A 27,907-nucleotide genomic window follows, 5' to 3' on the forward strand; every position below is an offset into this window, starting at 1 on the left:
CTTTTTGGAAATTTCTAAAATTTTTAAGTAGACACATATCTTATGCCAAGTGCCCTCAATATAAAACTAAGACCCAAAGTGTGAAGGTTTATAGTGTGTGTCTTTTCTGATTATAGTATGATGCAACTCATTTGAAAACCAAAACTTCAGCGGCTAGAGGAAATGAAAAATCAAATTCTGCTACTGATTCATAGACTACTGGCAACATTCCTAAAAGTTTGTTTAGACTCCTGCTATTTATAGGACTTAAAAGTCTCCTCCACCACAGCTAGAAAAAGATTTAAGAACAGAAAGAGAAATCCGTGCTCACTCTGAGATAATGACAATTTTTTGTGTCTCCCTGTCAAAAACGATTGGCTGAAGATTCAAGTGGCGGTTTCTAATTCCTCACCTCATCTAAAAATTGCAACCCGGGGTGTTCACTGTATTGTTTCTTTCTCTTTCAGCTTCCTCCATCCTCAAAAGGGAGAAGCGGCTGCGGACAAAGAATGTGCACTTCAGCTGCGTCACCGTGTACTACTTCACCCGGAGGCAAGGCTTCACGAGCGTGCCCAGCCAGGGGGGCAGCACCCTGGGGATGTCCAGCCGCCACAACAGCGTGCGCCAGTACACTCTCGGCGAGTTTGCCAGAGAGCAGGAGAGGCTGCACCGGGAGATGTTACGGGAACACCTCAGGGAGGAAAAACTGAACTCTTTAAAACTAAAGGTAACCTACATTTAAAAAACTCTTTTTGCAAAACCCCATGCCTTTTCTTCAGTTTGGTTGCATTAACCGTTTTCATATATTCTTGGGCCAAATGGGCATTTTACAAAACAGACTGCCCGCTGAGGCTCTTTTTTTTTTTAAGCAAAAGCAGTATAGTGTTTCTTCTCTGAAAGCAATGTGGAAAATTCACCTAACATTGTTTATTCATAATTTACTCTATAAATGTGTATTATTGAACAATGCTAGGTCATAGACCCAGAGCCTGGGCTGCAGCTAACTGGTGTCAAAACAGATATGATCCCTTTTCTCCCAGAACTTACATATTAATAAGAAATAAAAATGTTAATCACATAGACAAATAAAATCACAGCTTCATTAAGTGCTATGAAGGACAGTTGCAAAGATCTATGAAAGTGTACAACGGAACTGACGTGATCCGAAGGTTGAAGAAGGGAATGAAAACTGACCTGAAATCTGAACAGAGAGCTAGGTGAAAAGGGCTGGCAAGATTGGTTCAGGCTGCAGGAAGAGCAGGAGCTGCTTTGTGGCAGGAGGAAGAACAATGAGCACACAGAGGCTGGTGTGGCTGGAGCGAAGGCAGGAGTGGAGCGACGTGAAGGAGCTGGGACAAGGCTTTGTAGATCATGTTAAAGCATTTCTTATTTCTCTTCATCCTGAGGCCATCAGGAATAATCCAACAGTTTTCAGCATGGAGTTGGCTTGGTGGGACAATGTGGTTTGGTTCATGCTATGATGTGACAGTATTTTTGGCATAGAAAGAGCCATGTTGTGGTGGAGTGTGGAGGGTGGCATGTGGAGCTAGAGCAGATAAGCATCTATTGCAATAGTCCAGGAAGAAGATAATGGTAAGTTAGATTAGATTGATGGTAGGGAACATGAAGAGAGATGGACGGAGGCAGAAATTTAGGAAGTAAAATCAACAGTCCTTGATGAGGGATGGATTTGGAAGGGAAAGATAACTGCTAAATTTCTGGCTTACAGAAGTGAGTGGGTTGTGGATGATAGTACCTTTGTCTCTGACAAGGATATGCCAAAGAATGCAGGAGGAGGTGCAGGTTGGGGCTGGGGGTGTTTGGGAGGCGTAGATTATGAAATATTTTTGGACATACTGATTTTCAGAGGATTCTGAGTTTTTAAAGAGAGTTCAGGGAGGTGTCCAGGTGAAGATATCTTGTTCTGCCACATTAGAGATTAAGTGAAGGGAAACGCGGCTCAGAAAACTTCTTTCATCAACCAAAGGAACTTTTTATATTTGCATTGATTCATCAGCCTATCAATATGTAGGAAATGCTGCTTCCCCATAATTATCTAATGACAAAAAAAATCTTTCCAGGTAATCCAGAGTAGTTAATATAAAGGGTTACTCGTTAAATAGCTGAAGCACCATAAGCATAACTTTGTTACGTGTACCTTTAGTTTCCAGTAGAAATTCAATTGGCAGAGGTGTGATGTGTACTTCAAAACACCTTGTTTTCATGTATGTTACAATTTATGTGTGTGCCTTGTTCCTAATTGCAAAGGAAGGCAATCACTTAAATTAAGCTGGACACAATCAACCTAGAGCATGTTTCACATTTCCTTTGAAGATATTTTTGACAGATTTCATTGAAAGTCCCTTAAGATTTTGTGGTAGCAATCCACTATTATTGTTGTTATTCATGATTGCCTTGTGTGTAGCTTAATTTAATAATAATTTTCAGATTTGTTTTTGAAATCCACCCTATGCCTCTCTGATCCACTACAAACCAACTCTACCCCTTCCCAAAGAGAGAAGTAATTCTTCAAACTCAAATGTTAGAGAAACAATAGTAATCGCTTTCGTTCACTCAATGATTTTTCTTTGCCAGGCATTTTATAAATATTATTTAATTTTATCCTAAGAAAGACCCAGTGGAATAGATAAATTATGACACTGTGCATACAACTAAAGAAAAAGAAGCACAAAGATGTTATATAGCTGGCTCACTAACAAAAAACTGGTTACATTATCTTATTACCTCCTCTTCTAAAATTAATTGATTATCCCCTATAGGCATTAGGGAAGACAATCTGTGTACCTATAGGGAGTCCCTTTCTGAGGTTTAGTACTGTGTGCAGAAGTTTTTAATAGCTGGGGAACTATAATTCTATCTGAAAACCAAAAGATTTATTGTGGTGAACTTTGAAGCACATTATATATGTGATGAATATTACAGGAAGCCACACAACTGCAGGAACTTCCTCCACACCAGGCAGTGATATATTCTGTTACTATAATTTGTATTCAGCTACTTCTACACTTTCTTTTTTTTCAACAAACTGAAGAAGAAAAGCAAAAAGAGCATTCTACTATTGATTCATCTTTCCCATTGTGCTTAGTTTTGCAAGTTGGAGAGGCAGTCATCCCGGTGGGTGTCATGTCTAGGTTTGTCACTGGCAAGTGGATAAAGGAAAATATGCAGCTTTCTCTTTTGGTGAAAATATAAACAAAAATTATTTTGATAGCATAGCTTCTTCCAAATGAATACTAACCAAAAACGATAATGGGACACTAAGGTGATCTGATCTTAGCCTCTCTGTATTGAAAGTACTCAGAAACATGCATCACATGAACCTAATAAAAGAGCACAGCAATAGAACAATGTGGACCAGTTTCCTAAGGAAAAAAAAAAAACTGAGGAGAATTAATGAAAGAAAACATATATTTATTCATTTATGAATACACATAAATAATACATATATATGTATATGTACATATATATATGTATTATTTATAAATACTAGGTCTGTCTGAAAGAAGTCCAGTCATTGCTAACATAATGAGAACGGTTTGCATGACATCAATGTAACCTGGCAGCCAAGGCAAGTGGACTGGAATGTGCATGCATGAACAATGACGACTTCATTGTACTAGTCAGTGGGGGTGGTAGATGCCATTGAGTGAGCATATGTACTATGTGGCCATCACATTCAAAAGGACTGAGGTAGTAGAGCAATGAATCTGCATCAAATTTTGCATTAAGCTTGAACATTCCTCTGCAAAAACTATTGAGATAATTCAGAAGGCCTCAGTTATAGGCAACTGGTGATTGGAAGCTTCATCATGGCAATGCTCCTGTTTATGCATCATGTCCCGTGCAGAGTTTTTGGCAAAACATCTAATCACCCAGGTGGCTTAGCTCCTCTATAGCCCAGATTTGGTACCCTGTGACTTTTGGCTTTTCCTGAAACTAAAATCACCTTGGAAAAGAAAGAGATTTCAGACTGACCATCAATGAGATTCAGGAAAATATGATGGGGCAGCTGATGGCAATACCAACAAAGGATTTGCAAAGTGTTTTGAACAGTGGAAGAGACGTTGGGAGAACTGTGTGTGGTCCCAAGGTGCCTACTTTGAAGGGGACTGAGGTATCATTGTCCTATGTACATTGTTTCATATATCTTGTATCTTCTTCAGTAAATGTCTCTCTGTTTTCATAGTACATGGCTTGATACCTTGTACTAGATACCTTGCCTGGATACCTTTTGGACAGACTATATATATATGTGTGTGTGTGTGTGTACATACACACACACATATATATATATATACACACATATACATACAATAATATATATTCTTTGTACTGTATTTTTTCATTACCATTTATTCTCTCATAACCTCTTTCACTTCCACCCACCTCCCACACCTCTACAATTTTCACACTATTGTCCATGTCCATGAGTTCTTTATATTTTTCTTTTCTGCTTGATCCTTTATGTTGTAATTCCTCCAGCATATTAATATTTATGATTTTTGAAATATTGACTCTACTGGTATAAGGTTTAGCTGCCCAGAATCTAAAATTAGCTATCCAAAAACATTAGCTGTCCAAAAATTTCACTCTGATACTTGAAATTTCACATTTAATAGTAATAGCATTTGTTTTGAAATATAAACCCCTCTGGGGTAAGTAGCAAAACAAATGTAACTAAATTGATGTTATGATTTTCATTGGGCAGCAGGAAAGTCACTGGCACAGAAAGGTGCACAAAGAAGAAAGCCAGGATTGCTGAAAACAAACTTTGCCACTTTGGTTTCACCTGGAGGTGGTCTTCTGTGAGAGGCAGTGAAGAGAAAGCAGCACCTGACAAGACAAATACTTTCCAAAGCCCTCACTATGGAGATGAGATAGGACACCAGGGGAAATTCACTGGGCTTGGAACTGGTTAGTTTCCCTCCTACTTAATTTGGGAACCAACAGCTCAAAAAGAGTAAAGAGAAGTTTCTCTTTCCATTGTGCCTCCATGTCTTTCTAGGGTGTCTCTCTGAGTTCCAAATAGAGAATCCAGTGTATACAGTGACATTTCTTCCAATGGGGCCTTAATGGCTGAAAATTAGTAAAAAGAAATATACACAACTTCTTGATTTTCCTTTATAATAAATATTTAGAGAACAAAGTCAGAATAGAAATTAGTTTTTCAGGACTTCCGGCCAAGATGGAGGCTTAGACGGACACGCTAGGTCTCCCTCTACAACTAGAGAGGAATACAACTACTTCAAAACAAAGGATAACTAGAAATTCCAGAAAATAAAACTACACGGAAGCCCAACATATGAAGTTATAAACCAGCGGTGCCATTTGGGCAGGTAAGAGTTAAAGAGGGCAGCGCTGTTTGCGGTCGCACCTGGAGCGGCGGGGCAGCGAGGAATCCCGGCTGCGGTCAAGCCCCTGGCGGTGCGCGACCCCGGCGCTGGGGAGAGCGGCCGCGGCATCGCCTTGAACAGTGAGGCCCAGGGGGGCGGGAGGACGGATCCCGGTCTCCTAGCTGAATAACTGTGTGAATCCATCTTGGACCCCCGCCCCCACAGAAAGCACCACAGGGCTGCGAAATAGGTCGCGGACAGGCAGGCGCCGGCGGTCGCTGATTTGTGACGCGTACACAGGCACTGCCCCCGACAGCCGGCCCAAGAAAACAAAACGCATCTGTCAAAATGAGGCAGACAACTATAGAAATCCCGGTAGCACAACTCACCAGGCAACAGATAGAGAACCTGACAGATGAACAGATAAGAAACCTGTCAGAGGCTCAGTTCTGGGCCATTGTTATCAGGTGGCTTACAGAATTCACAAAAGAGCAGGAAAAAGATAAGAAAGAAGCGAAAAACATTCATAACGAAAGGAACAAAACCACATACGAGACAGATGGTGAGGAAAAAAAATCCAGAGTTCATTTCAACAAACTGGAATATGGAGAAGGAACAAGCAGTCAACCAATGCAGCGAGAGGAAATGGGAAGCAACAATGAGAGGATCAGAAACCTCTGGGACAGCTATAAAAGGCCCAACATAAGAATCATTGGTTTGACAGAGAGCGAGGAAGATGAACTAGAACTTGAAAAATTGAGTGAAAATATAATAAAGGAGAACTTCCCAGACTTGGGGAAGGGAATAGACTTTCAGGTCCAGGAAGCAAGGAGAGTTCCCAAGAGACTGGACCCAGGGAGAACCACTCCAAGACACATTATAATCAAAATGTCAAAAATTAAAGATAAAGAGAGAATCTTAAAAGCAGCAAGAGAGAAGAAAAGAATTATGTACAAAGGGGTCCCAATTAGACTATCAGCTGACTTCTCAAGGGAGACCCTACAGGCAAGAAGGGACTGGCAAGAAATATTCAAAGTAATGAAAATCCAAAACCTACAACCACGAATACTCTATCCAGCGAAATTGTCATTCAGAATAGAAGGACAGAGAAAGTGTTTCCAGGACAAAATAAAACTGAAAGAGTTCATTAGATCCAAACCACTGTTATATGAGATGTTAAAGGGACTGGTTTAAAAAACAGAAGCTAGGGAGATGAAACAAAGGCAAACTAAACAGGCAACGAGAGTGGAAAAGGAACTGTGGGTATGGGAAGCATATTGGGGGGAGGTCAACAGGGAGGGGGAGTGGGGAGAGGGAGGGAGATGATATAGGAATTGGGGATCATGGTAGGAGGGAATGGAATAGACGGAGAGAGGTTGGGAGGAACTGTATGCACAACTAATGGACATAATCTAAAAGGGGGGGACAACTGGAGGGAGGGGGGCCACCGGGTGGAGGGGAGCAGAGGGAAGGGAAATTGGCACAAATGTAATATTTTAATCAATAAAACATATTAAATCTGAAAAAAAAAGAAATTAGTTTTTCATTGTAAAATTTCTTCTTATTTAGTAATTCATCTCTTAAATTATGAGATAGATATATTGAGAAATTGTATGTACAATTGGATTTGTAGAACAAACCTATTTTTATTTTGGAGATTCAAGTGTGTCCTTATTGTTGGTGATGTTAGTGTTCCAAATGTTGTCTAAAAACAGTTAATAAGGAAAATTGATTGAATAAAATGCATGCTTCTAAAAGAAATAACTACTTTTAGATTTCTCAATTGCAAAGCACAGTTCTTTTTCTCTGTCAAACCCATTCAAACATGTCATACTCTTCACAGTAATCCATGCAGTCATCTTAATACTATACTCTTTATCCCAATTAAGTGCTTAGATTTCATCATCTGCACCACACTATTGAATAATTACATTAGCCTTTATTCCCATTTCACACATATCTGTAAAATGCATTAGGCAGCCATTTGTACATTTCAAAGAGCCTTGGCTTTCCAATCGTCTCTGGGTTATATCTTACTGGGTTCTACTACCTTGTTCTAGGAAATTTAATTTAACTTTCACAGCTGGTACTGGACTCTCTTTCTCAATGATTTTTCAACCTTTATTGTTCTTCCTTTCCTTCCTGAGATCAAGGCAATCTCCAGTCTGGTGTCATTTCCAGGGTTACACACTCTTCTCAATTCCTGGGTCATATATTCCATGAAGAACACTTGGTTTGCTCTCTTTCCTCATAAAAAGAATTGCCAGATGGTAATTCTTCCTTTAAGCATCAACCTTTAAAAAGTCTCTGTTTAAATCTTCTTCACCCCAAATCTTACATTCATGACTGGATTTTATTCATTTAGTGACTTAGGCATGCAACATTACAATTCTCCATTTTCACCCCAGCCCTGCCCCTTGTATCCCTACAACATTTCTGTGATGTAACTAACCTTAAGGGAAAGATACTAAATGCCCCAGGAGATATAAGGGATTAGAAGTTTGTGAGAGATGGTAGACACAAGCTATTATCTCAAGCCTTATACTTCCCAAATTTTGGGGTGTGCTTTTTAACTCTTTCCTCATACTATAGTTCTTTATTGAATTGTTCAAAGTCTACTGGTCATGGTATTTTTTAACTCCACTTATCTGTACAGAACTCTTCTATTAAATACCATGGAGATTACTGAAGAGCATACTCACTACCTTTTCTTCCAAAATGTATCCCAAATGGAGGCCTGGTCCAACACCAAATGATAAACTTCAATACCCCAAATGCTTGCCATGTCGTATGCACAACCTATTTTGACTAGTACAGAGAAAACATGCTTAACCAAAGTGATGGAGACTGAGAGACTGGCTGTCAGCCCTGGGCAAATGCAATACATTTAAGAATATTTACTTCCAGAATATTTCTAGTATTTTAACTTGAATGGAACAATTAAGCATATGTAATTAAATCTTTACATGCTTCATATGCAATAAACATTGATCTTCTAGTTTGAAATCAATTGAACTGATTGTCTTGACTAAAATGTGGGGGGCATCCAGTGGTATAATAGACAGAGCCAACTTGCAAAAGATGCTCACTAAAGTGTATTGAGCACATCACATCTCTCCACAATGGTAGCTTAAGATCTGCCATGATGGAGGATTATTTGCACCAGGGGACTTGATAAACACAAGTTAGAACCTTTTTTTTTTTTTTAAGAGAAAGATTCAGCTGTAAATATTTACTGGCACACTGTTGGATTTATTTGACTCATTAGCCACTGCTAACGGAAACACTATTTGTCTAAACCAGAAGGGAAGATAAAGGAATGTATGAAAAGTTTATGTGTCATATATGGTCATATTATTGTTCTTTCTGGTGACTTTTCTGATAATATGTAAGCTAAGTACTCATTGAAAATTCTGGTTGTTAAAATTTTTATAAGGTGACAAAACAACTAAACCTTCCTGGTTCATTGAGGCGTAATTAACATTGTTCCAATTTGCCACCTGCAATTAACAGCTAATAAATTGAAGAATTATATTGTAAGACTTGACTGAATAGCCAAATGATGTGAATGCCTTCCTTTTATTTATCAGAGGCCTTAGTGACTAGGTCATCTATCCAACTCATACCACAAAACAAGGAATTCCTTTAATCAAATACATACTATATATGTATTTGGATAGACAAATAAGTATATGTCTATCCAGCCTCTTATTGCAAATATCTGGAGGTGCTGCTTTTTGAGATAGCCCGTTCCATTTGTGAAGTTTGAATTGTTAGAAAGCTGTTCTTTACATGGACCAACATGCTACCATCTAAATATAACTTTTGACACTAATTCTGCCCTCTAAATGTGCACAGAATAAATTTTGTCCCTATTCTTCAGAGGCTCAGGGTTTAAAACCAGTGTTGATGGACTTGCAAATGTGTTTGACAATATTTTATATGGGCTCCATGTGTTTCTGTTCTATAGGATTAAACACCCCTAAGTCTTTTCACTAACCTTTCTAGGGCATGGTTTTCAGACACCTTATTGCCCTGTTTACCCTCCTCTGGATATAATGATGTATATTTATGTACATCTCAAAATATGGTACTGGATCAAGACACAGTAGTTCAGATGGGATGTGTCCAACATATAGGAATGTTCCATTATCCCATGACACGTTGTGGCTGTCCTATGTGTGGGTATACACCAAAGTTACTGTAGATTTTTGGAACTTGATTAATTTGTCCACATTAAGCTGGTAGTAAGTGTAAAAATAAAAACACACACACGCAAGCAGGCAAACAAAACCCAGATAAATCAGGTGTGTATTATTACATACGAGTAAATTGAACTTTGTAATGTCTTCAGGGTAAGAATTCTCTTTAGTGCTGGACATGGTGTACAGAGAGAAATCAATAAAGCTTTTGTAATTTAAATAAACCTGATCTTGTCATTTGAAGATGCAATCAAGTATGCCTTTTAGTATTCATCCAAGACATGATTTAAAACTATACATCACATTACAGGCCCAAGTTCAGGATATCCTCCCAGCATAGTGGTTCTCAGCCGGGAAAGGGAGGGCTTTGCCTTCACCACCCACCATGACCTCCATTGGGACTTATTGCCAGACCAGGCTCTGCTGCTGATTGGTGTACATGTGCCACATCCTTCATTCCCACCTCCCTGGTGGTGCCAAAGAGCTCAGCGTCACTGTTCTTAGACACCTTTTTAACTGTTCAGCTAACTGAAAATCTGTGTATCCAACCATACCCTTATTATATTCAGGTCACATTCCATTGTTCCTTGTGCAGAACATAAGAAGTTTTATCTGAGAATCTCGGGACTAGTTCAGTGGTTTTCAGTTGCATTGCATGAGGTCAGGATTCTGTGAACCACACTCTCACTTTTATCTTTTGTCTGGCTTTTGTATTTCATATTGATATGTTAAGGTTCCATATGGACTGTAATTTGATATAGAGATATTCTCTCTCTACTGAGCCCGAGCACTATCTAAATAGTCATTCTTCTCTTTTTCATGTGTATAGAGACCATCTGTTTAAATGATCTCTTCTAGCCCTGGCTGTGGCTCAGTGGACTGAGTGCTGGCCTGCAGACCAGGAGGTCGCCAGTTTGATTCCCGGTCAGGGCACATGCCTGGGTTGTGGGCCAGGACCCCGGCTGGGGGCGTGCAAGAGGCAACCAATCAATGGAGAAACACATCCATGTTTCCTTCTCTTTCTCTCTCCCTTCCCCTCTCTCTAAAAATAAATAAATAAAACCTTTAAAAAAATAAAAATAAACCTCTTTTAGAATATTATCTAAAATTAACTTTTTTAAAAAAAATCAGTTTACTCACTCTCATTGTGATTGTCTTTTGATTTCTTTCTCCATGGCTTTTGAAAGATATTAGACTGAGCTTTTTCATTGCTCTACAGCAAATTTTCTGGGCCTAGGGGTTCTTACATAAAATAGTTGAGTGCTCTCCTCACTGCCTCCCTCCCACCTCTTCTTTACACTAAATCCTTCCTAACATATCTCCTTACCTATTACTGGTTTGAAGGTTTTGTCCTTGATAGAGATTATGAAATCAGAATAAGAAAGAGGTCATTCTGCTTTGTGCCTTTATATTTACCCTTCCATTTAATTTGTCTATCATTTTCTCCTCCCTGTTAATTCTGTAATTTGCACATGTATTTTGTTGTACTTAACCATACTCCATCATATTTATTAACTAGTCATCTCCCCAGTAGACTGAAGATGCCTTAAATGGCAGAACTGTCATTAATATGTAAACTCTGATACCTGGTATACAGTGGATGGCAGTATAGCATGGTGATTGAGGGGTCATCTCATATACCAAAAGGTTGTGAGTTTGATCTCCAGTTGGGGCACATACCTGAAGCAACCAATCGATGTTTCTCTCTCTCTCTCTTTCTTCCCTCCTCTCCCTCTCCCCCCACCCACCCTTCCATTCACTCTAAAATCAATAAACATATCCTCAGGTGAAGATTTTTTTAAAGAATATTTATTTATTCATTAAAAAATATTTATTAATCAATTCCTGTGGGTTGCAGTTAACAAGGTGCTGAGGATACAGTGGCGAGCAAGACAAATGTGGTCTCTATTCTCATTGTGTTCACATTACAATGGGATATATATACATGAAACCAATCACCAAAAATAATATATTATTACAAAATTAAGCATCATACTATGCTGACTAAATGCAGGCCAGGACATATGTGTAAAAGTAAGCTGAGAAAATCAAGAAGAACATACTAGTTTGACAGTGGTAGCTGTCATTTGGGCCAACTTCTTCTGGCATCTCTTGTTAGAAAGACCATCTCCACATGCCCACAAAATAAGTAACCAAAAGAAATACCAACTGGTGAGGTGGTCATATCTTTAGCTCACGTCCTGTCTTTTTTACCCTAAGCTCTTTTTCTCTGTGTCTGAACCATATTTTTCACTTCTGAAAGAGCTAATTCTAAGGAAGTCTGTACCGCCCATTTGTCTCCTGCCTTACAACACTGAAATGAACTCTTGGAGTTTGGCTGTAATCATATCCTTTTCTTGTAAACAGTTTTTCTATTACTCTAAGGATTTTTGCTCCAAACTGGTCTTGCAGAACTTGCTCATGCTTTGGTATCAAATAGTCCTGATTCTCAGTACAATCACTGATTAGTTATGTAGCCAGACTTTGGCAAATTATTTTCTCAACTATTAAAAAAATACTTCATAAAAAGTTTTGCAAATTAACTGAGATAATTTATATAAAGTATGGAGCTCAGTGCCTGGTTTTTAATATATGGCAAGTTGGGTCATTCTCAACTTTCTCATCATCACAACAGGCAGTAATGTTTGTGAAATTAAATTATTTTTTCACATTCTTAGTTTCATTATAATTTTTACATGTGCTAATAACTTTATAACAACTAGGAGATTTTGTTAATAGAAATACCTTTTACCTACTAAAAATAAGTATTTTTATTTTGGGGGGTTTTGTTTTATTTTTAACATTTTAGCCATTTCATGTTTTCAGTAGTGTTTCTCTGTTATAATCATTTTGCATTATTTTCAGACACTTAATTCACCAAAAATTGCATTGCATTGAAGTTTATAGAGGAATTTGCCCATCTCATGATATGAGGGGAAAAAAATTGAAAGTTTATCTTCATTTGAGTCCCTCTTGTACTTGACCCAGAACAACTTCAGAATCACTTCACTGATTTTGACAATAATGTGTCCCATCCCTCAAGTGTATTTAAATGGGCAAAGATTTTACGTTGTTGAGCTTTGGGAACTGCTCGCTCATACTTATCAGTACATATCAGACAGATTTAAGGTGTTCCCATTCTATCTGTTTAAAAAAGTTACAGTCTTCCTTTGTAGAGTGAGTCTGGACCAATTTACACAGTCCCACGTTAAGTACCATCATTGAACAAAATAAACACGCACACACAAACCAGAGCCCTTGACCTTGAGATCCTTCCAAAACGATATAAATAAATGTATACATATATAGGATAAGTATATAATAAGATAAAGATCATTGAATTAAATCATGAATTGTTACTACTTATCACCTGTAAGATGGCTAGGGCAGTGGAACAGAAGAGCTACTCTCTGGAGCTCTGCTTTTTATATGCTTTTTATTCTTTGCTTCTGGACTAAAACAGGAATGGGTCACATACAAGTCCAGTAATCTGGATAAATTGGGAGTCAATTAATGCTTCATGCTGTTACTCACCTGAGGCCTTTGAAATTATTGTTGCTCAGTGTGGAATGCCTTCTGCTTCTACTAGTTCATCTAACTGCGACTCCATCTTCAGGGTTAAGCTTAGATGTGAATGTCTTCCCTCCTCACCTCACCACCAGCCTCACCTTTAGGTGCCACTTCTACATACTCTCAAATGCTCTGTGTTTACCCTCAGCTAGAAAACCCTTATGAACTGGATGAAATGACTTGATTTATCATCTCTTTACCCCAGTCCCTTGAGATCAAGGCTTGTGTCTTGTGCACTGATACACCTAATGCCTAATACAACCTAAGCACAACAGACTATTCAAAATATATTAAATATAGCAAAACAGTATATGTATGTAATTATCATGGCAGTTAAGGGCATAAGTTGTAGAGTCAGATATCTGGGTTGTGACTTAGTGTATGTCCTCATTGCCTGCTATCTTAGGCAAGTTATTTATGCCTTGGTTTCCTCATCAGTTAAATGGATATAATGATAATGTGCATCTCATGAGATTTTTATGATGCTAAATAAGTTAATGCAAGTAAAGTCTTCAGAACAGTGCCTAGCACACAGACTCCAAAACTGTTGTTATTAATATTATTCTTGTGTCATATCTGTTTCTCCCACCTCTCTTTCACCCCACCTCCAACCTCTCTTTTTTCCCAGACATGTGTACACAGGAATAAAAGCAGGTTTGAGGACCAGGATGACTTGGTCATCTCATTAAACTCCATTTTTTTGGCAAGCTTTCTTTGAACTATTAGGAAGTCAACATTATTTGGAGAAAAGAGTACTGAACTGGAAATGATCCAAGTGCCAGGATGTCTTCCAAGATATCTGTTTCAAAAGAAAGCATTCCTTTGCATGTGCTGGTTACTCTGTGTGCTTTTATTTTATAAACAGAAGAGATTTTTAGACCCATTGCCTTGGACTTCATGTTAGAGTCCCCCAGCCCTGCATTAGGTACTGTCAGAAACTTGGAATCTGTGAGATACAAGGAAAAGTGTACTAAAACAGGTGTCAGGGAATTAGGTCTCTAAGCATGTTTTGGAGAGGTCACAATTAATCTGATCCTCATTAATGCATAAAATAAGGTGGCTGCACCTGATGCACTAGAGTCTGAAAATTCAATGAATCTATTTTGAAATAGGGTAAAGATATTTAAAGGCAACACTTGTGTCAGAAGAAAATTATGTTATATATAATGAAATGTTATTCAGCCTTAAAAAGGAGGGATATCCTGCCATTGGCAACATGTACGGACCCTGAGGTCATTATTGCTAAAACAGAAAAAGACAAATACAGTATGATCTCACTCATATGAGGCATCTAAAAAAGCGGAACTTGTAGGAATTGAGGGTAGAATGGTGGTTCCCAGGGGCTTAAATTCACTTTGGAGATCTAAGTTACAGCAGGGTGATTATAGTATTATATATTTTAAAGTTGCTAAGAGAAGTCTTAACTCTTCTCACCACACACTCACACACATGCACAATGGTAACTATGGAGTGTTTTGCTATAGTGCTAATCCTGATATAATATATAAGTGTATTAAATCAACATGTTCTACACCTTAAACTTACACAATGTTATATGTCAATTTTATATTCCAATAAAGTTGGAGGGAAAAAGAGAAAAATGTTAAAAAATGAATAGTTTTGTGAAGACGGGTCATGGAGTAAAGGAGCTTGTAAAAATACATGAGGCAACCTCAGAAGACTCCTTGTTCTACATGTGCTGTGGAGTCAGAACCTTGATGAGGTTTGCCTAGGAGAGCCAAGAATCAATGAAAACAAATCTAAATGCCAGAGGTGACAAGATGAGAAAGGTAACTTCCTGTTTGTTAATGCAGGCTTTTCCTGTCACAGAGAACCTAGTAGATGTTAGGCAATTACACACTTGAATTCCTTAGCATATCACATCTTTACAGGTAGAAAGATGCTTCTGTTTGCAATTAAGAATTAACACAAATGGTAACAGCAACCAATCAAAGTAACATCCTAATAGTGGACATCCTGGAAACATGAAAACAGCTTAACCAATACCTCTATAAAGGTATGCCCGGGAAGAAAATAAATTGCGGATCACACCAAGAAACAAAACATAATAAAGGGGAATGAGCACCTTTAGAAGAACACAGATTTAAGTTGTGAAATATTCAAAAAAACACAATTCAGTAGCTTTTGAAAATGCATCTCAGGGGCCTTTTGAAATACATTTTAATATACACTTGCTACTGTGTTGTTTCCTCTACTTGAGGGCCAAGAACAGTCAGTCTTCTGTTTGTTTTTCAATACATTCAGAGTAATCCAGTTTGGGATTTGGGGTCAATAATTAATATTCTTATCTAAATGTTGGGTATTTCCTATGAAATTAAGAGAATGATGTCTGATGTCAGCAGAGTATTTTAACTGTGTATTGACCAAGCCATTTTTAAGATGAAAAAGCCTGGTACTAATTACAATTAATGACATTTATGAATAAATTTAAATGTAAGGAATATCAAAGCTTCCGTATTTAGAACGTTTTTTGAATAATCCCTTACAGAGCTTTTGCATTTAATCCTGTGCTACTCCTCAGAATACATTTTTTGCTCATATTCAGAAAAAAAAGTCTCTCTCTAAATACTTTTTTATGAAGGAAACAATATATGGTAGTGTAACAGTAGGAAGTGAAATATTGACTCAGGGTTTACTAACAAGTGAAATACTAATTCAGAGTTTACTGATGGATTAAATTAATTTAGAAAAGAAATATAAATAGAAGCGGAATAGTTATGGGTATATGAGACATAACTGTCCACATGAGCTATAATGAGAAAGGTATTGCTCTGGGCACAGGTTTGTGTGAACTCCTTTGGGGGCTGAGTTGATTGTTTCGTTGGCCCACTGGTGTGATCCTTCCAGCACTGCCCTCTGCTACTTGTCTTACTGAGAGCACACTGGCCTGACTGATTGCTTCATATCAAGCCCTCATTCTTGGAATGTTCTGTAAGGTAACCGTGTTTGTAATCCCAATAGCACAATGCAGCACAACTCTACTCCCTAGTACATGGTTTTGCTGGATTTCAAAAGGCAGGGGGGTTATTTCAAGGACAGCATGCTTGCTGATTTAGGGGACAAGGACTCCCACTAAGAGGCTATCAACTCTGAACAAGGACACATTTATTCCAACATCAGAGCTGTCTATCATGGACCAAGTCTAAAAATAGCTCTCACTGATGGGCATCTGTAACCTTTGGTCTTCTTCACATCACACTGGCTAAAAGCTCTAACAACTCTAGGTCTAACATTAGGAGGTTAAGAGATCCAATTAACGGTCTTCTGTTACCAGGACATTTAAAAGCCTATCGTTTTGATGCCTTCATTTTCCTCCCCGTGACTTCTTTAAAGAGAAAAATAAATGGAAATGATATGACCCACAAACACTTACTGATTATGGGGACATGATGTTTTATCCTTACCAAGTATAAAAATAAGGATGTTAGACCCTACACATTCAAAGTCTCTTATTTGCTGCTTTGTATTTCTAGATGACCAAGAATGGCACCGTGGAATCGGAAGAAGCTGGCACTCTTACAGTGGATGACATTTCTGATGATGATATTGATTTAGACAACACAGAGGTAGATGAGTACTTCTTCCTACAACCCCTGCCAACAAAAAAACGGAGGGCGCTGTTGCGGGCCTCTGGAGTCAAAAAGATTGATGTGGAAGAAAAGCATGAGCTGCGAGCCATCCGCCTGTCGCGAGAGGACTGCGGCTGTGACTGCCGCGTGTTCTGTGACCCAGAAACATGCACCTGCAGCCTGGCAGGCATCAAGTGTCAGGTAAGGATTTGCATTCCAGGGAATCCAAAAACGGGAGATAATACGCCACCCGCTAAAGACACAGTCATGTTATATGTAATGAAATTGCTCATGTGTAGAAGAAAACTTTGGGCGAGGCAAGACACATGATTCAAGAAAAGATAAATACTCATTCAAGGACATTTATAAGTATAAAAAATATGTTCATACATATCAGATGTAACATGAAATGCAACCCAAGCTGCAGCTTAGTCAATTGACATTATTTTCTCTCGGATTCATTTATTATATTAGCTTATTCTGGATTTTTGCTAATATTCAGGCAGATCGTGATATCCTTAACATTTGAGTTTCTATTTTCTGACCCATCCATGGGGTTTTAAATGATGATCAGGTAGAGGTGGTATTGACCAGTATGGAAATTACTAGACTGGGACTAAGAAAACTGAGTTCTACTCTGGGCTCTGATTTTTGCCAGCTATGTAAAATGGGCAAGTCAGGTCAACTTTCTGGGCTCAGTTTCCCCATCTCTAAAATGAAAGGGCTGAACTAGATCAGGGGTTGGCATACTATCTAACAGATGGGACAGATCTGGTCTGTCACCTATCTTTTATAAATGAAGTTTTAGGGAAGCACAGTCATGTTTTGTTTGTTTGTTTACATGTTGTCTGCTGCTGTTTTTGTGCTTCTACAGCAGGGTCAGGTAGTTGCCACAGAGACCTTAAAGTATTTACTCTCTGACTCTTTACCAAAAATGTTTGCCAACCTCTTGACCAAATGACTCCAGGTCCCCATTCATCTGTAATATCATTGGTGCTCCATGATTACTTAGGTATCATTATTTTAGGTAGAAACTTAGCTTTTTTAATAAGGAGAGCCCCTCGGGCAGGCAGGAGAAGACAGTTCTCATCAGCTGAATAGCTGTTCAAGAGAGAGTCACAGAAAAAGAATTCATGAATAAGGAAACAGCTATAGATTCTGGTTCTGACATCTGCTACTACTTTTGGGGGGGACCGAGATGACTGTGTGAGAGTCTGCCTTCTCTTCTGTAGCAAAGGAAATTCCCCACATTTGGAGAAGGTGGCCAACAAGGCAAGTTCTTTCTGGTTGCCTGTGCCCTGGTTCGCATACAGGTTAATCGGTGGGATGAATACCCTTGGATTACCCAGAGTTCCACATATCACTTGAGTCAAACGTTCCGTCCAACAACACTTGCTGAAACCCACTACTCTTATCTAGAGACTCCAGTCACTCAATTAATTTTAAGATATTGATTAAATGAGTGTCCCTTTCCCTTGAGAGGGTTGTAGTCTAATGGAGCGGGGAGGGGAAGGAGGGAGCCAGGACCTAAACACATGAGTCCACCAGTCAAAGTCATGAATGTGCATACCCATTGCACACCATGTGCAAGGATTCGGGAGAATGAGAAGGTAAAACGAAAAAAAATTATCAGGCTACATGGTACTGAGCAGTGTCAATCTGAACACCTTGGACAGGGAAGTTCATTTTATAATAAGCAAAGAAAAAAGGAGATGGCTAGTACGGGCAACGGCATATAGTTTAGATTATAAATAGCAGCTGGAAATGAGGGCAATACGTTTGTTTGCTTAAAATTGGGCATGTGAGCTGGCATGCCTCAGAAGGAAAGGGAACTTCAGGAAAGGACATAGGCACTGACAAAAGGGAGCAGAGTTAATGAGATGAAGAAATGGACAAAATGGGAGAATGGAGGAAGAAGTAAAAAAGGCACAGGAGGAGTCAGCAAACTAAAAATACACACCATATTTTTAGTATTTAACTAACTCACTTTTATTTTGGATATAGGTTTTAAAACTAGGTTGACTCTTATGTTTTAAGCCTTCACTTTCCCTTTTCATTTCTATTTGCGGTTTGATTGTCATTTGTCATAGCAGAAGTAGAATTAAGTAATCCCAGATTCAAAGGGGTTGCCAAAAGGTACTGGATTTTTATTTGGTTTCTAAGAGTTCCATGAGGCTAATCTGTGTCCTTCCTTCCAAGGTGGATCGAATGTCTTTCCCATGTGGCTGCACTAAAGAAGGATGTAGTAACACAGCAGGTAGAATTGAATTTAATCCTATCCGTGTCCGGACTCACTTTTTGCACACAATAATGAAACTTGAACTGGAGAAAAACCGAGAGCAGCAAATCCCCGCGCTGAACGGCTGCCATGGTGAGATAAGCGCTCACAGTAGCTCCATGGGTTCTGTCGCTCACTCCGTAGAATATTCTATCGCAGACAATTTTGAGATTGAAACTGACCCCCAGGCTGCAGTGCTGCACCTGCAGTCTGCTGAGGAATTAGATTGCCAAGGAGAGGAGGAGGAAGAAGAGGAGGAGGATGGGAGTAGCTTCTGCAGTGGAGTCACCGATTCTAGCACGCAGAGCTTGGCACCTAGTGAGTCAGATGAGGAGGAGGAAGAGGAAGAGGAGGAAGAGGAAGAGGAGGAGGACGATGATGAGAAAGGGGACAGGTTTGTGGAAGGCTTGAGTACGCATGCCGAAGTGGTCCCTCTTCCTTCCGTCCTTTGTTATTCTGATGGCACCGCCGTTCATGAAAGCCACGCAAAAAATGCTTCTTTTTACGCCAACTCTTCAACCCTGTATTACCAAATAGACAGCCACATTCCAGGAACTCCCAACCAGCTCTCTGAGAACTACGCTGAAAGAGATACTGTCAAAAATGGTACCCTCTCGCTGGTGCCTTACACCATGACCCCGGAGCAATTCGTTGACTATGCCCGACAAGCAGAAGAGGCCTACAACACCTCCCACTACCCAGCTGCCAACCCTTCTGTCATCGTCTGCTGCTCCTCTTCGGAAAATGACAGCGGTGTGCCCTGCAATAGCTTATATCCCGAACACAGGTCCAATCATCCTCAAATGGAATTTCACTCATACTTGAAAAGCCCCTCCCAGGAAGGGTTTGTCTCTGCATTGCATGGTGACACTCACATTTCAGAGCATTCCGCTGAAAACTCTTTGAGCCTTGCAGAAAAGAGCAGATTGCACGAAGAGTGCATCAAGTCACCCGTGGTTGAGACTGTCCCTGTCTAGTAGCTTAAGTTATTCTAGGACCCACTCTTCTATTTAAAGCACTGTAAGTAATTGGATTTCCTGGGCTCATGGTTGATTAAACTGAGGACCAAGAAAACTTGGACTGTGATGAACCTTCCAGACTGTATTCTGTTTTCTCCTTTCTAGCTACATGTCTGTGGCATTGCACAAATACAGTCTCTATGAGGATTTTAAAAGATTTCAGACTGTTTTGATAGAAAATGCTAATTTAAAAAAAGCATATCTCACAATTGCCTACCTGTCAAACTGTGTGAAACCTGCCAAGTTGTGTAGATCAGAGCTCCAAGTTTTGGATTATCGGGCCTGTGCAAAATTGTTAACTAAGACTGGGAATAATAAGAGTTAGAGTCCTACTTTTCGATATTATCTGGAGATGATGGTGACTTTTTAATGTAAAAGTAATTATTGTAAGAAAAAGATTTAATCGTTCCATGTGTATTTTATTTATGGTAGTTAGAAGTCATGTTTTAATGAAAATGAGCAGCAGCATGTTCTTTTAAGCTGAAGATGCATAGTTAGGACCACCGAGCATGCCCCCATGGATTGCATCTGGAATCCATTCATGTTTTTATGATCATAACTGATCAGATTTGCAAATACTTTCTTAAGGGTGAAATAGGCCTATTTTTGCTATTTTGGACAAATAAATGAATCTATATGTGCAGGTCCTTACAAGGTTTTCTCTAAAGTTAAGAGTTAGGACAATCCTTTGGTGAGGGTCTAATTCATTGCCCTCCTTCAGTTGACTCCAGAGATGGAGGGAGAAGGAATTGCCTTTCTTTTTTAAACAGCATCATCTTGGTTCTTAGCTTGGACAGCACCTTTAAACTCTACTCCCCTACATCAAAATGCACTTTAGTGCCCCTTTATGGTAATTTGTGAGGGGTGGGGACTGAGAACTCTTTGAGATGAAAAATTAAAAAAAAATTTTTTTAATCTGTATAAATTAGAAGGTTCATATAATTAGTACAGAGGAATCATCCAGTGATACTTTATGAAGGAAAAATGACTGTTTTCCTTCACTACTCTGAAGACCTAACTTGGTAAAAGCAGAGGAGGCTGAGGAACGTGGAAGAGAGATACAGTCTCAGCAACCAGCCTTTTCTACTGCATGATCAATCCATCTCTACAAAACAAGTGTGTAATAAGATTTCCATTTAGCAACTAGCTGATTGAAATGGGGGCCTCTACCCAAATACTCAACTAGGCCTTACTTTTCTGAAGCATTTTGATTTCTCTTGCCTGGGACAGTTAGCAGAACAGTCCAGAATGCATTGAATACTTTCTAATTACCTCACGTTCTCTTGTTAAAGGGGACTGATAGAAATAAAACATGTACTCCCCACCTTTACATTATCTGCATTTGGTTTGTCAGAGGACTTTTAAGTTCCCATGTTCTTGTAAATTAATTTAGGTAACAAATAGTGTGTTTTATCTTCTTTTTGTCAATACAATATGACTATGCTAAATATGTTTCATATTTTTGACCTGTTATATCATTTCACATTTTATGCATCTTTGAAATGTGGACATGCCTTGCTATTCAGTGACTGCATTGCTACTTATTTTTTATGTTTTTTAGGCTTGGATGTTTAGACATGGATATAAATATATCATAGATTTCAGTCCCTTAAAAAATACTATTTTATTTCATTGAACTTAGAAATGATTGATCTACAGAAAGCCCTCCAATGGAAAAGCTTCTACTAAAACTTGACTTGGGAAAATGTATTTGGCAGCTCTCCCACTGTGCAGTTTCTTCCTGCCCCTTCTCTATCCCATCACTGGGCCAAATTTATAACCATTACTGTTAACATGAAAGGGTCTTTGGGTTTGTCCTATGGAAGTAGCAGTAATGAGGGCAGGGATATTCCTTTTGAATGATAAGCCCTTTGGTCTAATCAGATTGGAATTTTGCTCAAATCTCAGTAGTATATCCAGTGTTGTCCACAAAACTGCAGTTTTTAGTGCTCAGTCTCCAAAAATTTTCCCCTACCAATACAATCTAAAGAGCACAGGTTCAAAGTGAAAATGACAGAAAGCTATTGTTCTTTATTCAAGCAACTGAAAGAATCATGTGTGCCATATTTGCTGGACCATTACAAACACTTGAAGTATTTACAAGTGAAGCACTTAGCTTATTCTTGGACCACAGAACATGGCAGAATGGGGAACAGGTGACTGGTTGGGGCAGAGTTGACAGGTAGAATGTCAGACCAATTTCTGAAAGGATAGATATTTAATTCAGTTCAGCTTCATTTTCCAAAGAAGGCTGACACCTACTTGTTTATGTTTAGCTGGCCTCTGTTTTATAGTTTCATTTCCCAAAGGATGCTTACCCTAGAAACAGGCAAACAAACAAAAAAAAAAAAATCCAGAGCTTATGTACTTATCTGTCCAACTGGGATTAAAAGTCAATGCTACACAAGAGATTAACCTCCCAACCAAGACAGGTTCCATTCCAAATTTCCACATACATAACCTAACCCCTAAACATTTCCCACAAACTACATATGCAGATTACCTAATAAAACACGCACATATACCACACACACACACAAATAGATGGATACCTCTCACTGGAGAATGACCGATTTTACGCAATGGCCAATAATACATACTAAATTTTTCTTACCTTAGAATCTGGTAGGACTTTATGACCTAAACATGTGGTCTGGAAAAGAGTATAATGTTTGAAGCCATAGTTTGAAAGTATTGCATCAAATTTGCAAATAACACTACAGGTGGAATCATTTCATTGTTACTTTCTTTCCCAGAAAAGCTGAGAAAGCAGTGTTCCATCTGACTTTTTTCCCCCGTTAATAGCCCTTCTATTCAACAAATACTGCCCACATGCCAGGAAAGTGCTTGTTTTTCTAAGCTTTTTAAAATGGGGATCAAGCTAGATGCAGCCAGTCGGAACACTTAAGATCTTTATACCACGATGAAATAACCTGGCCTGCTGCTCTTGCATTGCCTGCATAGTATATCTAACCAAATTATGGTCTTTCTTGACACACAGCTCTTTAGTTATTCACTGTCAATTACAAAGCTTCCTGCTTTGGTCCCTGTTGTTTTAGCACCAACCCTCTACCTTTTATTAGAGCTTAATTCCCAGTTAGAATCCAGGCCAAATTGATTTGCAAGTCAAGAGGCTGGAGCAGCTTGCATTTCCTTTGTCAGTCTAGGTTCCCTTTGAGAAAAAGTCAATGAGAGAGACTTACTTAAGGTCCTCCCCACCTCTTCAACATTGATTATTAAGATATAAGTAAAATCTGTTTGTCTCATGTTTTATGGTTAATTAAATAATATAGTTACATTTTGATAGGTAATTTTTTCTTTGTGATGAAACTATATTTTTCTTATTGTGCCAACCACATATAAAATGTGGAATTAATATTTATTAGAGTGATAAAATCTTCACAATTATACATGACTCAGCAATAACCCTGCCCTCCCAAAACAAGTATGAGTTACAAATTAATCAAGAGGCAAAGAGATTATAAGTGATTATGTTCTTTAAACTTTTACATTCAGATGACTTCTGAACAAATTTTTGGTTTGGTTATCATTAAAGAGAAAAATATGACTTATTTGATATAGCACTGGTCCTTTGATTAAAGTTCTGATATTGTTGAACAAGTTTATAACCCTTTTGTTGTGATATTTAGAATTTGTTGAGTAACAATTCTTTCTTGCGACAGATACTTATTGAACACCCTACTGTGTTAGAAGAACTGTACTGGTGGTAAAAAAAAAAAAAAAAAAAAAAAAAAAAAGGAGGAGACCCTAGAATTTCTAAGGGATTGTGATGATGACGAGTGGCATAAAATAAGCAAGCCTCATTATAATCCTCTTTAATTTGTGATTTCATAAAGTGATATTAGAAAATGTGACACCAATTCTTATCTAATTATATGCAAACTGCAGCTAAAAGGATACTTCATTTTTCTAAATTAATAAGACTTCCTGTATCCTTCTTTCCTCTGCTCCTATCTGAAATTTATGAATTAAATCTGGACCTAGCTAGAATAACTAAATCGAATGAAAAAGATTTTTCAGCTAATTGTGTCTTCAGTGTGAGACCTATATAAATGATGCTAAATTTATACTAGCAATCTCCTACCAGACAATTTCAAAGGCGGATTCACTCATGCATAACCCAGGAAATATTTCAGGAAAGCTTTGAAACAACAATGGGAAACACAATCACTCTTCTATTTATAAACAGCCTATCAAAATAGCAAAACCCTAGTTCCAAGTATCAAATGCGTTGCTTTGCAGCTTGTAGAAAACAGAAGAGATCATTCTGCCCTCTCACTTAGCTGGGGTTACAAACCATCAAATTAGCAGGTGGAAAACTGACATCCTCAGAAGTCAACAGGAGACTGCCTATTTAAAAGGTGGCACAAAGCCTTCCATTTCTTCAAATATGACTTAATCTTTCTCTTTCAAATGGCATCTGCTCCTTATTCTCTCACAGAGAGTTTAGAGTGTCATTATTGTAGTCAGTGTATGAAATGCCAACCTCAAAAGGAAAGTTACCCGCATGTTTTCAAAGGCAAGATTTGACTGTCATTGAAACTGGAACTCTTAAGATCCTTACCACAACCAGTGTCAAAAGTTTAGTCTTAATCACTCTTTGTTCTAACACAAATGTGTGACTATTGATGACATTATTCTTTCTGAGATCTGCTAACTTGTGCTGGAGTAACTTAAATGCCTAAGCCTAATGCTTTAGCTTTGCCCAAATAACACAGCTCATAAGATGTTTTCTGTAGCATTAAGTAATTGACTAAATATAACTGAATTTGAAACCTCACTAGAATTATGGAAGTATCAGGGTGGGATGAGGACGGAATATAAGCTTAAAAAGTGGTGGTGTCTCCTTGGAGCCATTCAGTTTCAGCAGAGCTGAAAAGCTAAAGTTTTTTTATCGGAAGAAATACTGGATTGACAGATGGCAGCCCAGATCCTGGAGAGGGCGGTTACAGTGCACACACTCACAGCCCTGGTGGTGCGCACAGTCTTCTGCCCACCGTTCGCACCCATTTGCGTCTCATTATCTAAGAATCCTTTGATGCTTTAAAAAATAAAAACAACTAATATACTAAAGAAACTTTTTAAGATTTAAACACCATTTATATTATAATGACCGTTAGACTATTGTCAGAAGTAATAAATACAGAAATAAAGAAGTTCTTTAATACTTTACCTGCCAATCTGTGTATTCAATGTGACTCTTTAAAAAACAAAAAACAGTCACTTCTAAGTTTTACTTTAACTTTTCCCCTATCTTTCAACCCAGACCATGAGATTCCCCTTCCTAACCAGTGCAGGTGTTTTGTTTTGTTTTTTCTTTCTTATTAAAAATTCAAACTGAAAAGCTTGATACGAGCTAGGTTTTACCTGGTGAGCTGTCCTGGGCTTAGTCTAACTATGTACCAGTCTGAATAGTAAATGTCATGCCTTGGGTTTTGTATCCTGACAGTGATGACTCAGGCAGAACAATGGGAAACAGGAAGATATATACCACCAGATTCAAAGCCTAAACCAGTTCATGTTCTACATGCAATTTTTGTAACTTAATTAACATGTAGCCTGGAATTTTACTAACTACAGATGCTTATTACATTCATGGAAAATGGGGTAATTTCAAAGATTTAAGTCACGTTGACTACTTGTGACAAATAGATCACTATACAGGGTAATTTTTTTATTTGATATTTTACACTTAAAATTCAAGAAAAGCCAATTCTAGTGTGTCATTTTATTATATCTCATAAAAGTTTCTGGAAGAACTAAAGTTTCAAAACAATATGATAGGATTTATTTTGGACAATATTTATATTCAGTACACTAATGATACCATTTCTTTCTTTGCATTACTCATTATGAAAATGATGGTCCAGTAAGTTCAATAACTTTCATTTCAGTGATGTGTAAGGCCAGTTAAATATTTTTTAAGATAATGTATATTGATTAGAAGAATTTAGGAGAAGACAGATTTATGGTAGAAATTAGTCTTGCCTTTATCTAGGTTAATTTATGTGCCCTAATGAAATGATTTCAGTCGTAATTTTGAGATGGCTTGTTAGATATACCTCTCTTCTTCCTTTTGGCTTTCTCTTGATATTTTTTATCTGGCTTAGGAGTATCTTAAAAGTTATTTATCAATGAGTATGTGGAAGCAAATTGAATGGGAAATATATATCTCTTTAAAAATTATCTAGGAACTTCTATCACCAGAGATCTATCTCAAGACCTAGTGCCACTCTGAGTCACACCAGAAACCCACTTCTCAGAGGTCTGGCTTCCAGATTTTTTTAAAAATGAGTTTGAGATTTCTAACTTTAAAGCATAATTTTTATCCCATTTTGTTTTGCTCCTTTTTATGTTGGCACCAAAGCTTATCTCCTTTGCCATAAATAAAGCCAACCATCTTTAAAACAAATTCAAAGATCTACATATCATTTTGAGATTTTACTTACATATGAAAGAGAAGGAAGAAATTAAATAAACTCCAAATCTGAATTATCCTAAACAGGAAACACTTAAATATCTAAATTGTCTGAGTTGGTTTTATGTTTGTTTTTGGTCTGAGGTTTTTGTTGTTGTTGCTGCTGTTGTTTTACTTATTTAGTTATTGATATTTGGGTGGTTTCATAATACTAAAATGATATCTGAACTTGATAGACTTTAAATCATAGTAGTTAGCAAAGTCATTTTCTTAATATTATAATCAAATAAGGTCCATTGTCAAAGATTACTGTCTGAATCTTGATTCATTAGGCACTAGTCATGCCAAACGGGTATCTCAGGATAGTTTAATCTTTTCAAAGATACTCACAATGGCCAACTGTGTGTGAATAATGGAAAATTTGAGATTCTTCTGTATTCTTTAAATGTTATAGTCCTGAGACTAGTAGAGATCTCCAGAGGTCATCTGGCTCATCCATCTGCCTCCAGGGAGGACTGTCACTCAGGCGTGCCCAACAGGATAGATACCCATCTATTCTTCACATCTCTAAGGAAGGAGGTTTCCTTGGCAACACAATCCCGATCTCTTGGGGTTTTCTCACAATAAGAAAATATCTTGGCCAGTTGTTGTGAGCTAGGCACCTGGCAACAGTTGTGGCAATTCAAGCCATTGTACTAGGAGACTTAAAGTTGGGTTTCCCCTACCTTTGATAATTATATTGAATGATTCCACCAGTCTCCTAGGAAATTAATTTTTAAAAATAAAGATATGGATATTGAGACAATGCCTAGTAATATGACTTGCTTTTGACAAATAATAACTTTAGTTGGGTTTTTTATGTTTTGTTTTATCTGTGATGTCAGGAGACAATTTCAGGAAAAGTGACTGTTCCTGAGAAGTTAAAATTACGAAAACGAGTCATTTTTCTTAGCTTCTTGCTTCTAAATAAACACCTTCTCATTCATCTTTCAATTTACCCTAAAATGACAAATGAGAATTTCAAGTTTTTCCTCTTCTTCTGGGGAAGTTGAAACTAGCTGTGGAGTGTCTGAGGCGGGATAAAATTACTCCAGAGAATTACTCGCCCACCATTTGATCCCAGCCTTTGTCGCCATGTTATTTAAACAATAGCTGCTTGCCTTCTCAGGGATCAGCAAAATGATTTTAAAATTTATCATCCTGACAAGGCCTGAAAACAAAGGGAGGAGTCCAGGAGGGCGGTGATTTTTTTTTCTGATTACCTCACTGACCCAATCACCCACTGCAGCTTTCAAAACTTTTTTCTTTTTCCTGTTAGTTTAAATTGCTTCCAACTCAGAGTCAAAACTAACATCAGTTTCCTTTCTCCATGGGATTTTAAAAATCTAGGTTCAGCTGCTTACCTTCCCAAATGGGATGCTCTTAGAAAATGACAGTCACATCAGTGTGGTTGCTCCCCACAAATAACACAAAGGG

General features: G+C 38.1%; 1 protein-coding gene across 1 annotated transcript in view; it reads left to right on the plus strand.

Annotated features, from left to right (window-relative positions):
- Positions 1 to 20,369, plus strand: part of CSRNP3 (cysteine and serine rich nuclear protein 3) — a 189,613-nt gene extending 169,244 nt beyond the window's left edge. Inside the window, exons 5-7 of the mRNA XM_090267774.1 lie at positions 447 to 706; positions 16,600 to 16,896; positions 18,895 to 20,369. Of these exons, the coding sequence (XP_090123900.1) occupies positions 447 to 706; positions 16,600 to 16,896; positions 18,895 to 19,950 (1,613 nt within the window). The 3' untranslated portion in view covers positions 19,951 to 20,369. The remainder of the gene's footprint in view (positions 1 to 446; positions 707 to 16,599; positions 16,897 to 18,894) is intronic.
- The last annotated feature ends 7,538 nt before the right edge of the window (positions 20,370 to 27,907 follow it).

Source organism: Furipterus horrens, unplaced genomic scaffold (genome assembly GCF_987537825.1).
Source record: "Furipterus horrens unplaced genomic scaffold, mFurHor1.1.pri manual_scaffold_1, whole genome shotgun sequence".
NCBI classification, from domain to species: Eukaryota; Metazoa; Chordata; class Mammalia; order Chiroptera; family Furipteridae; genus Furipterus; species Furipterus horrens.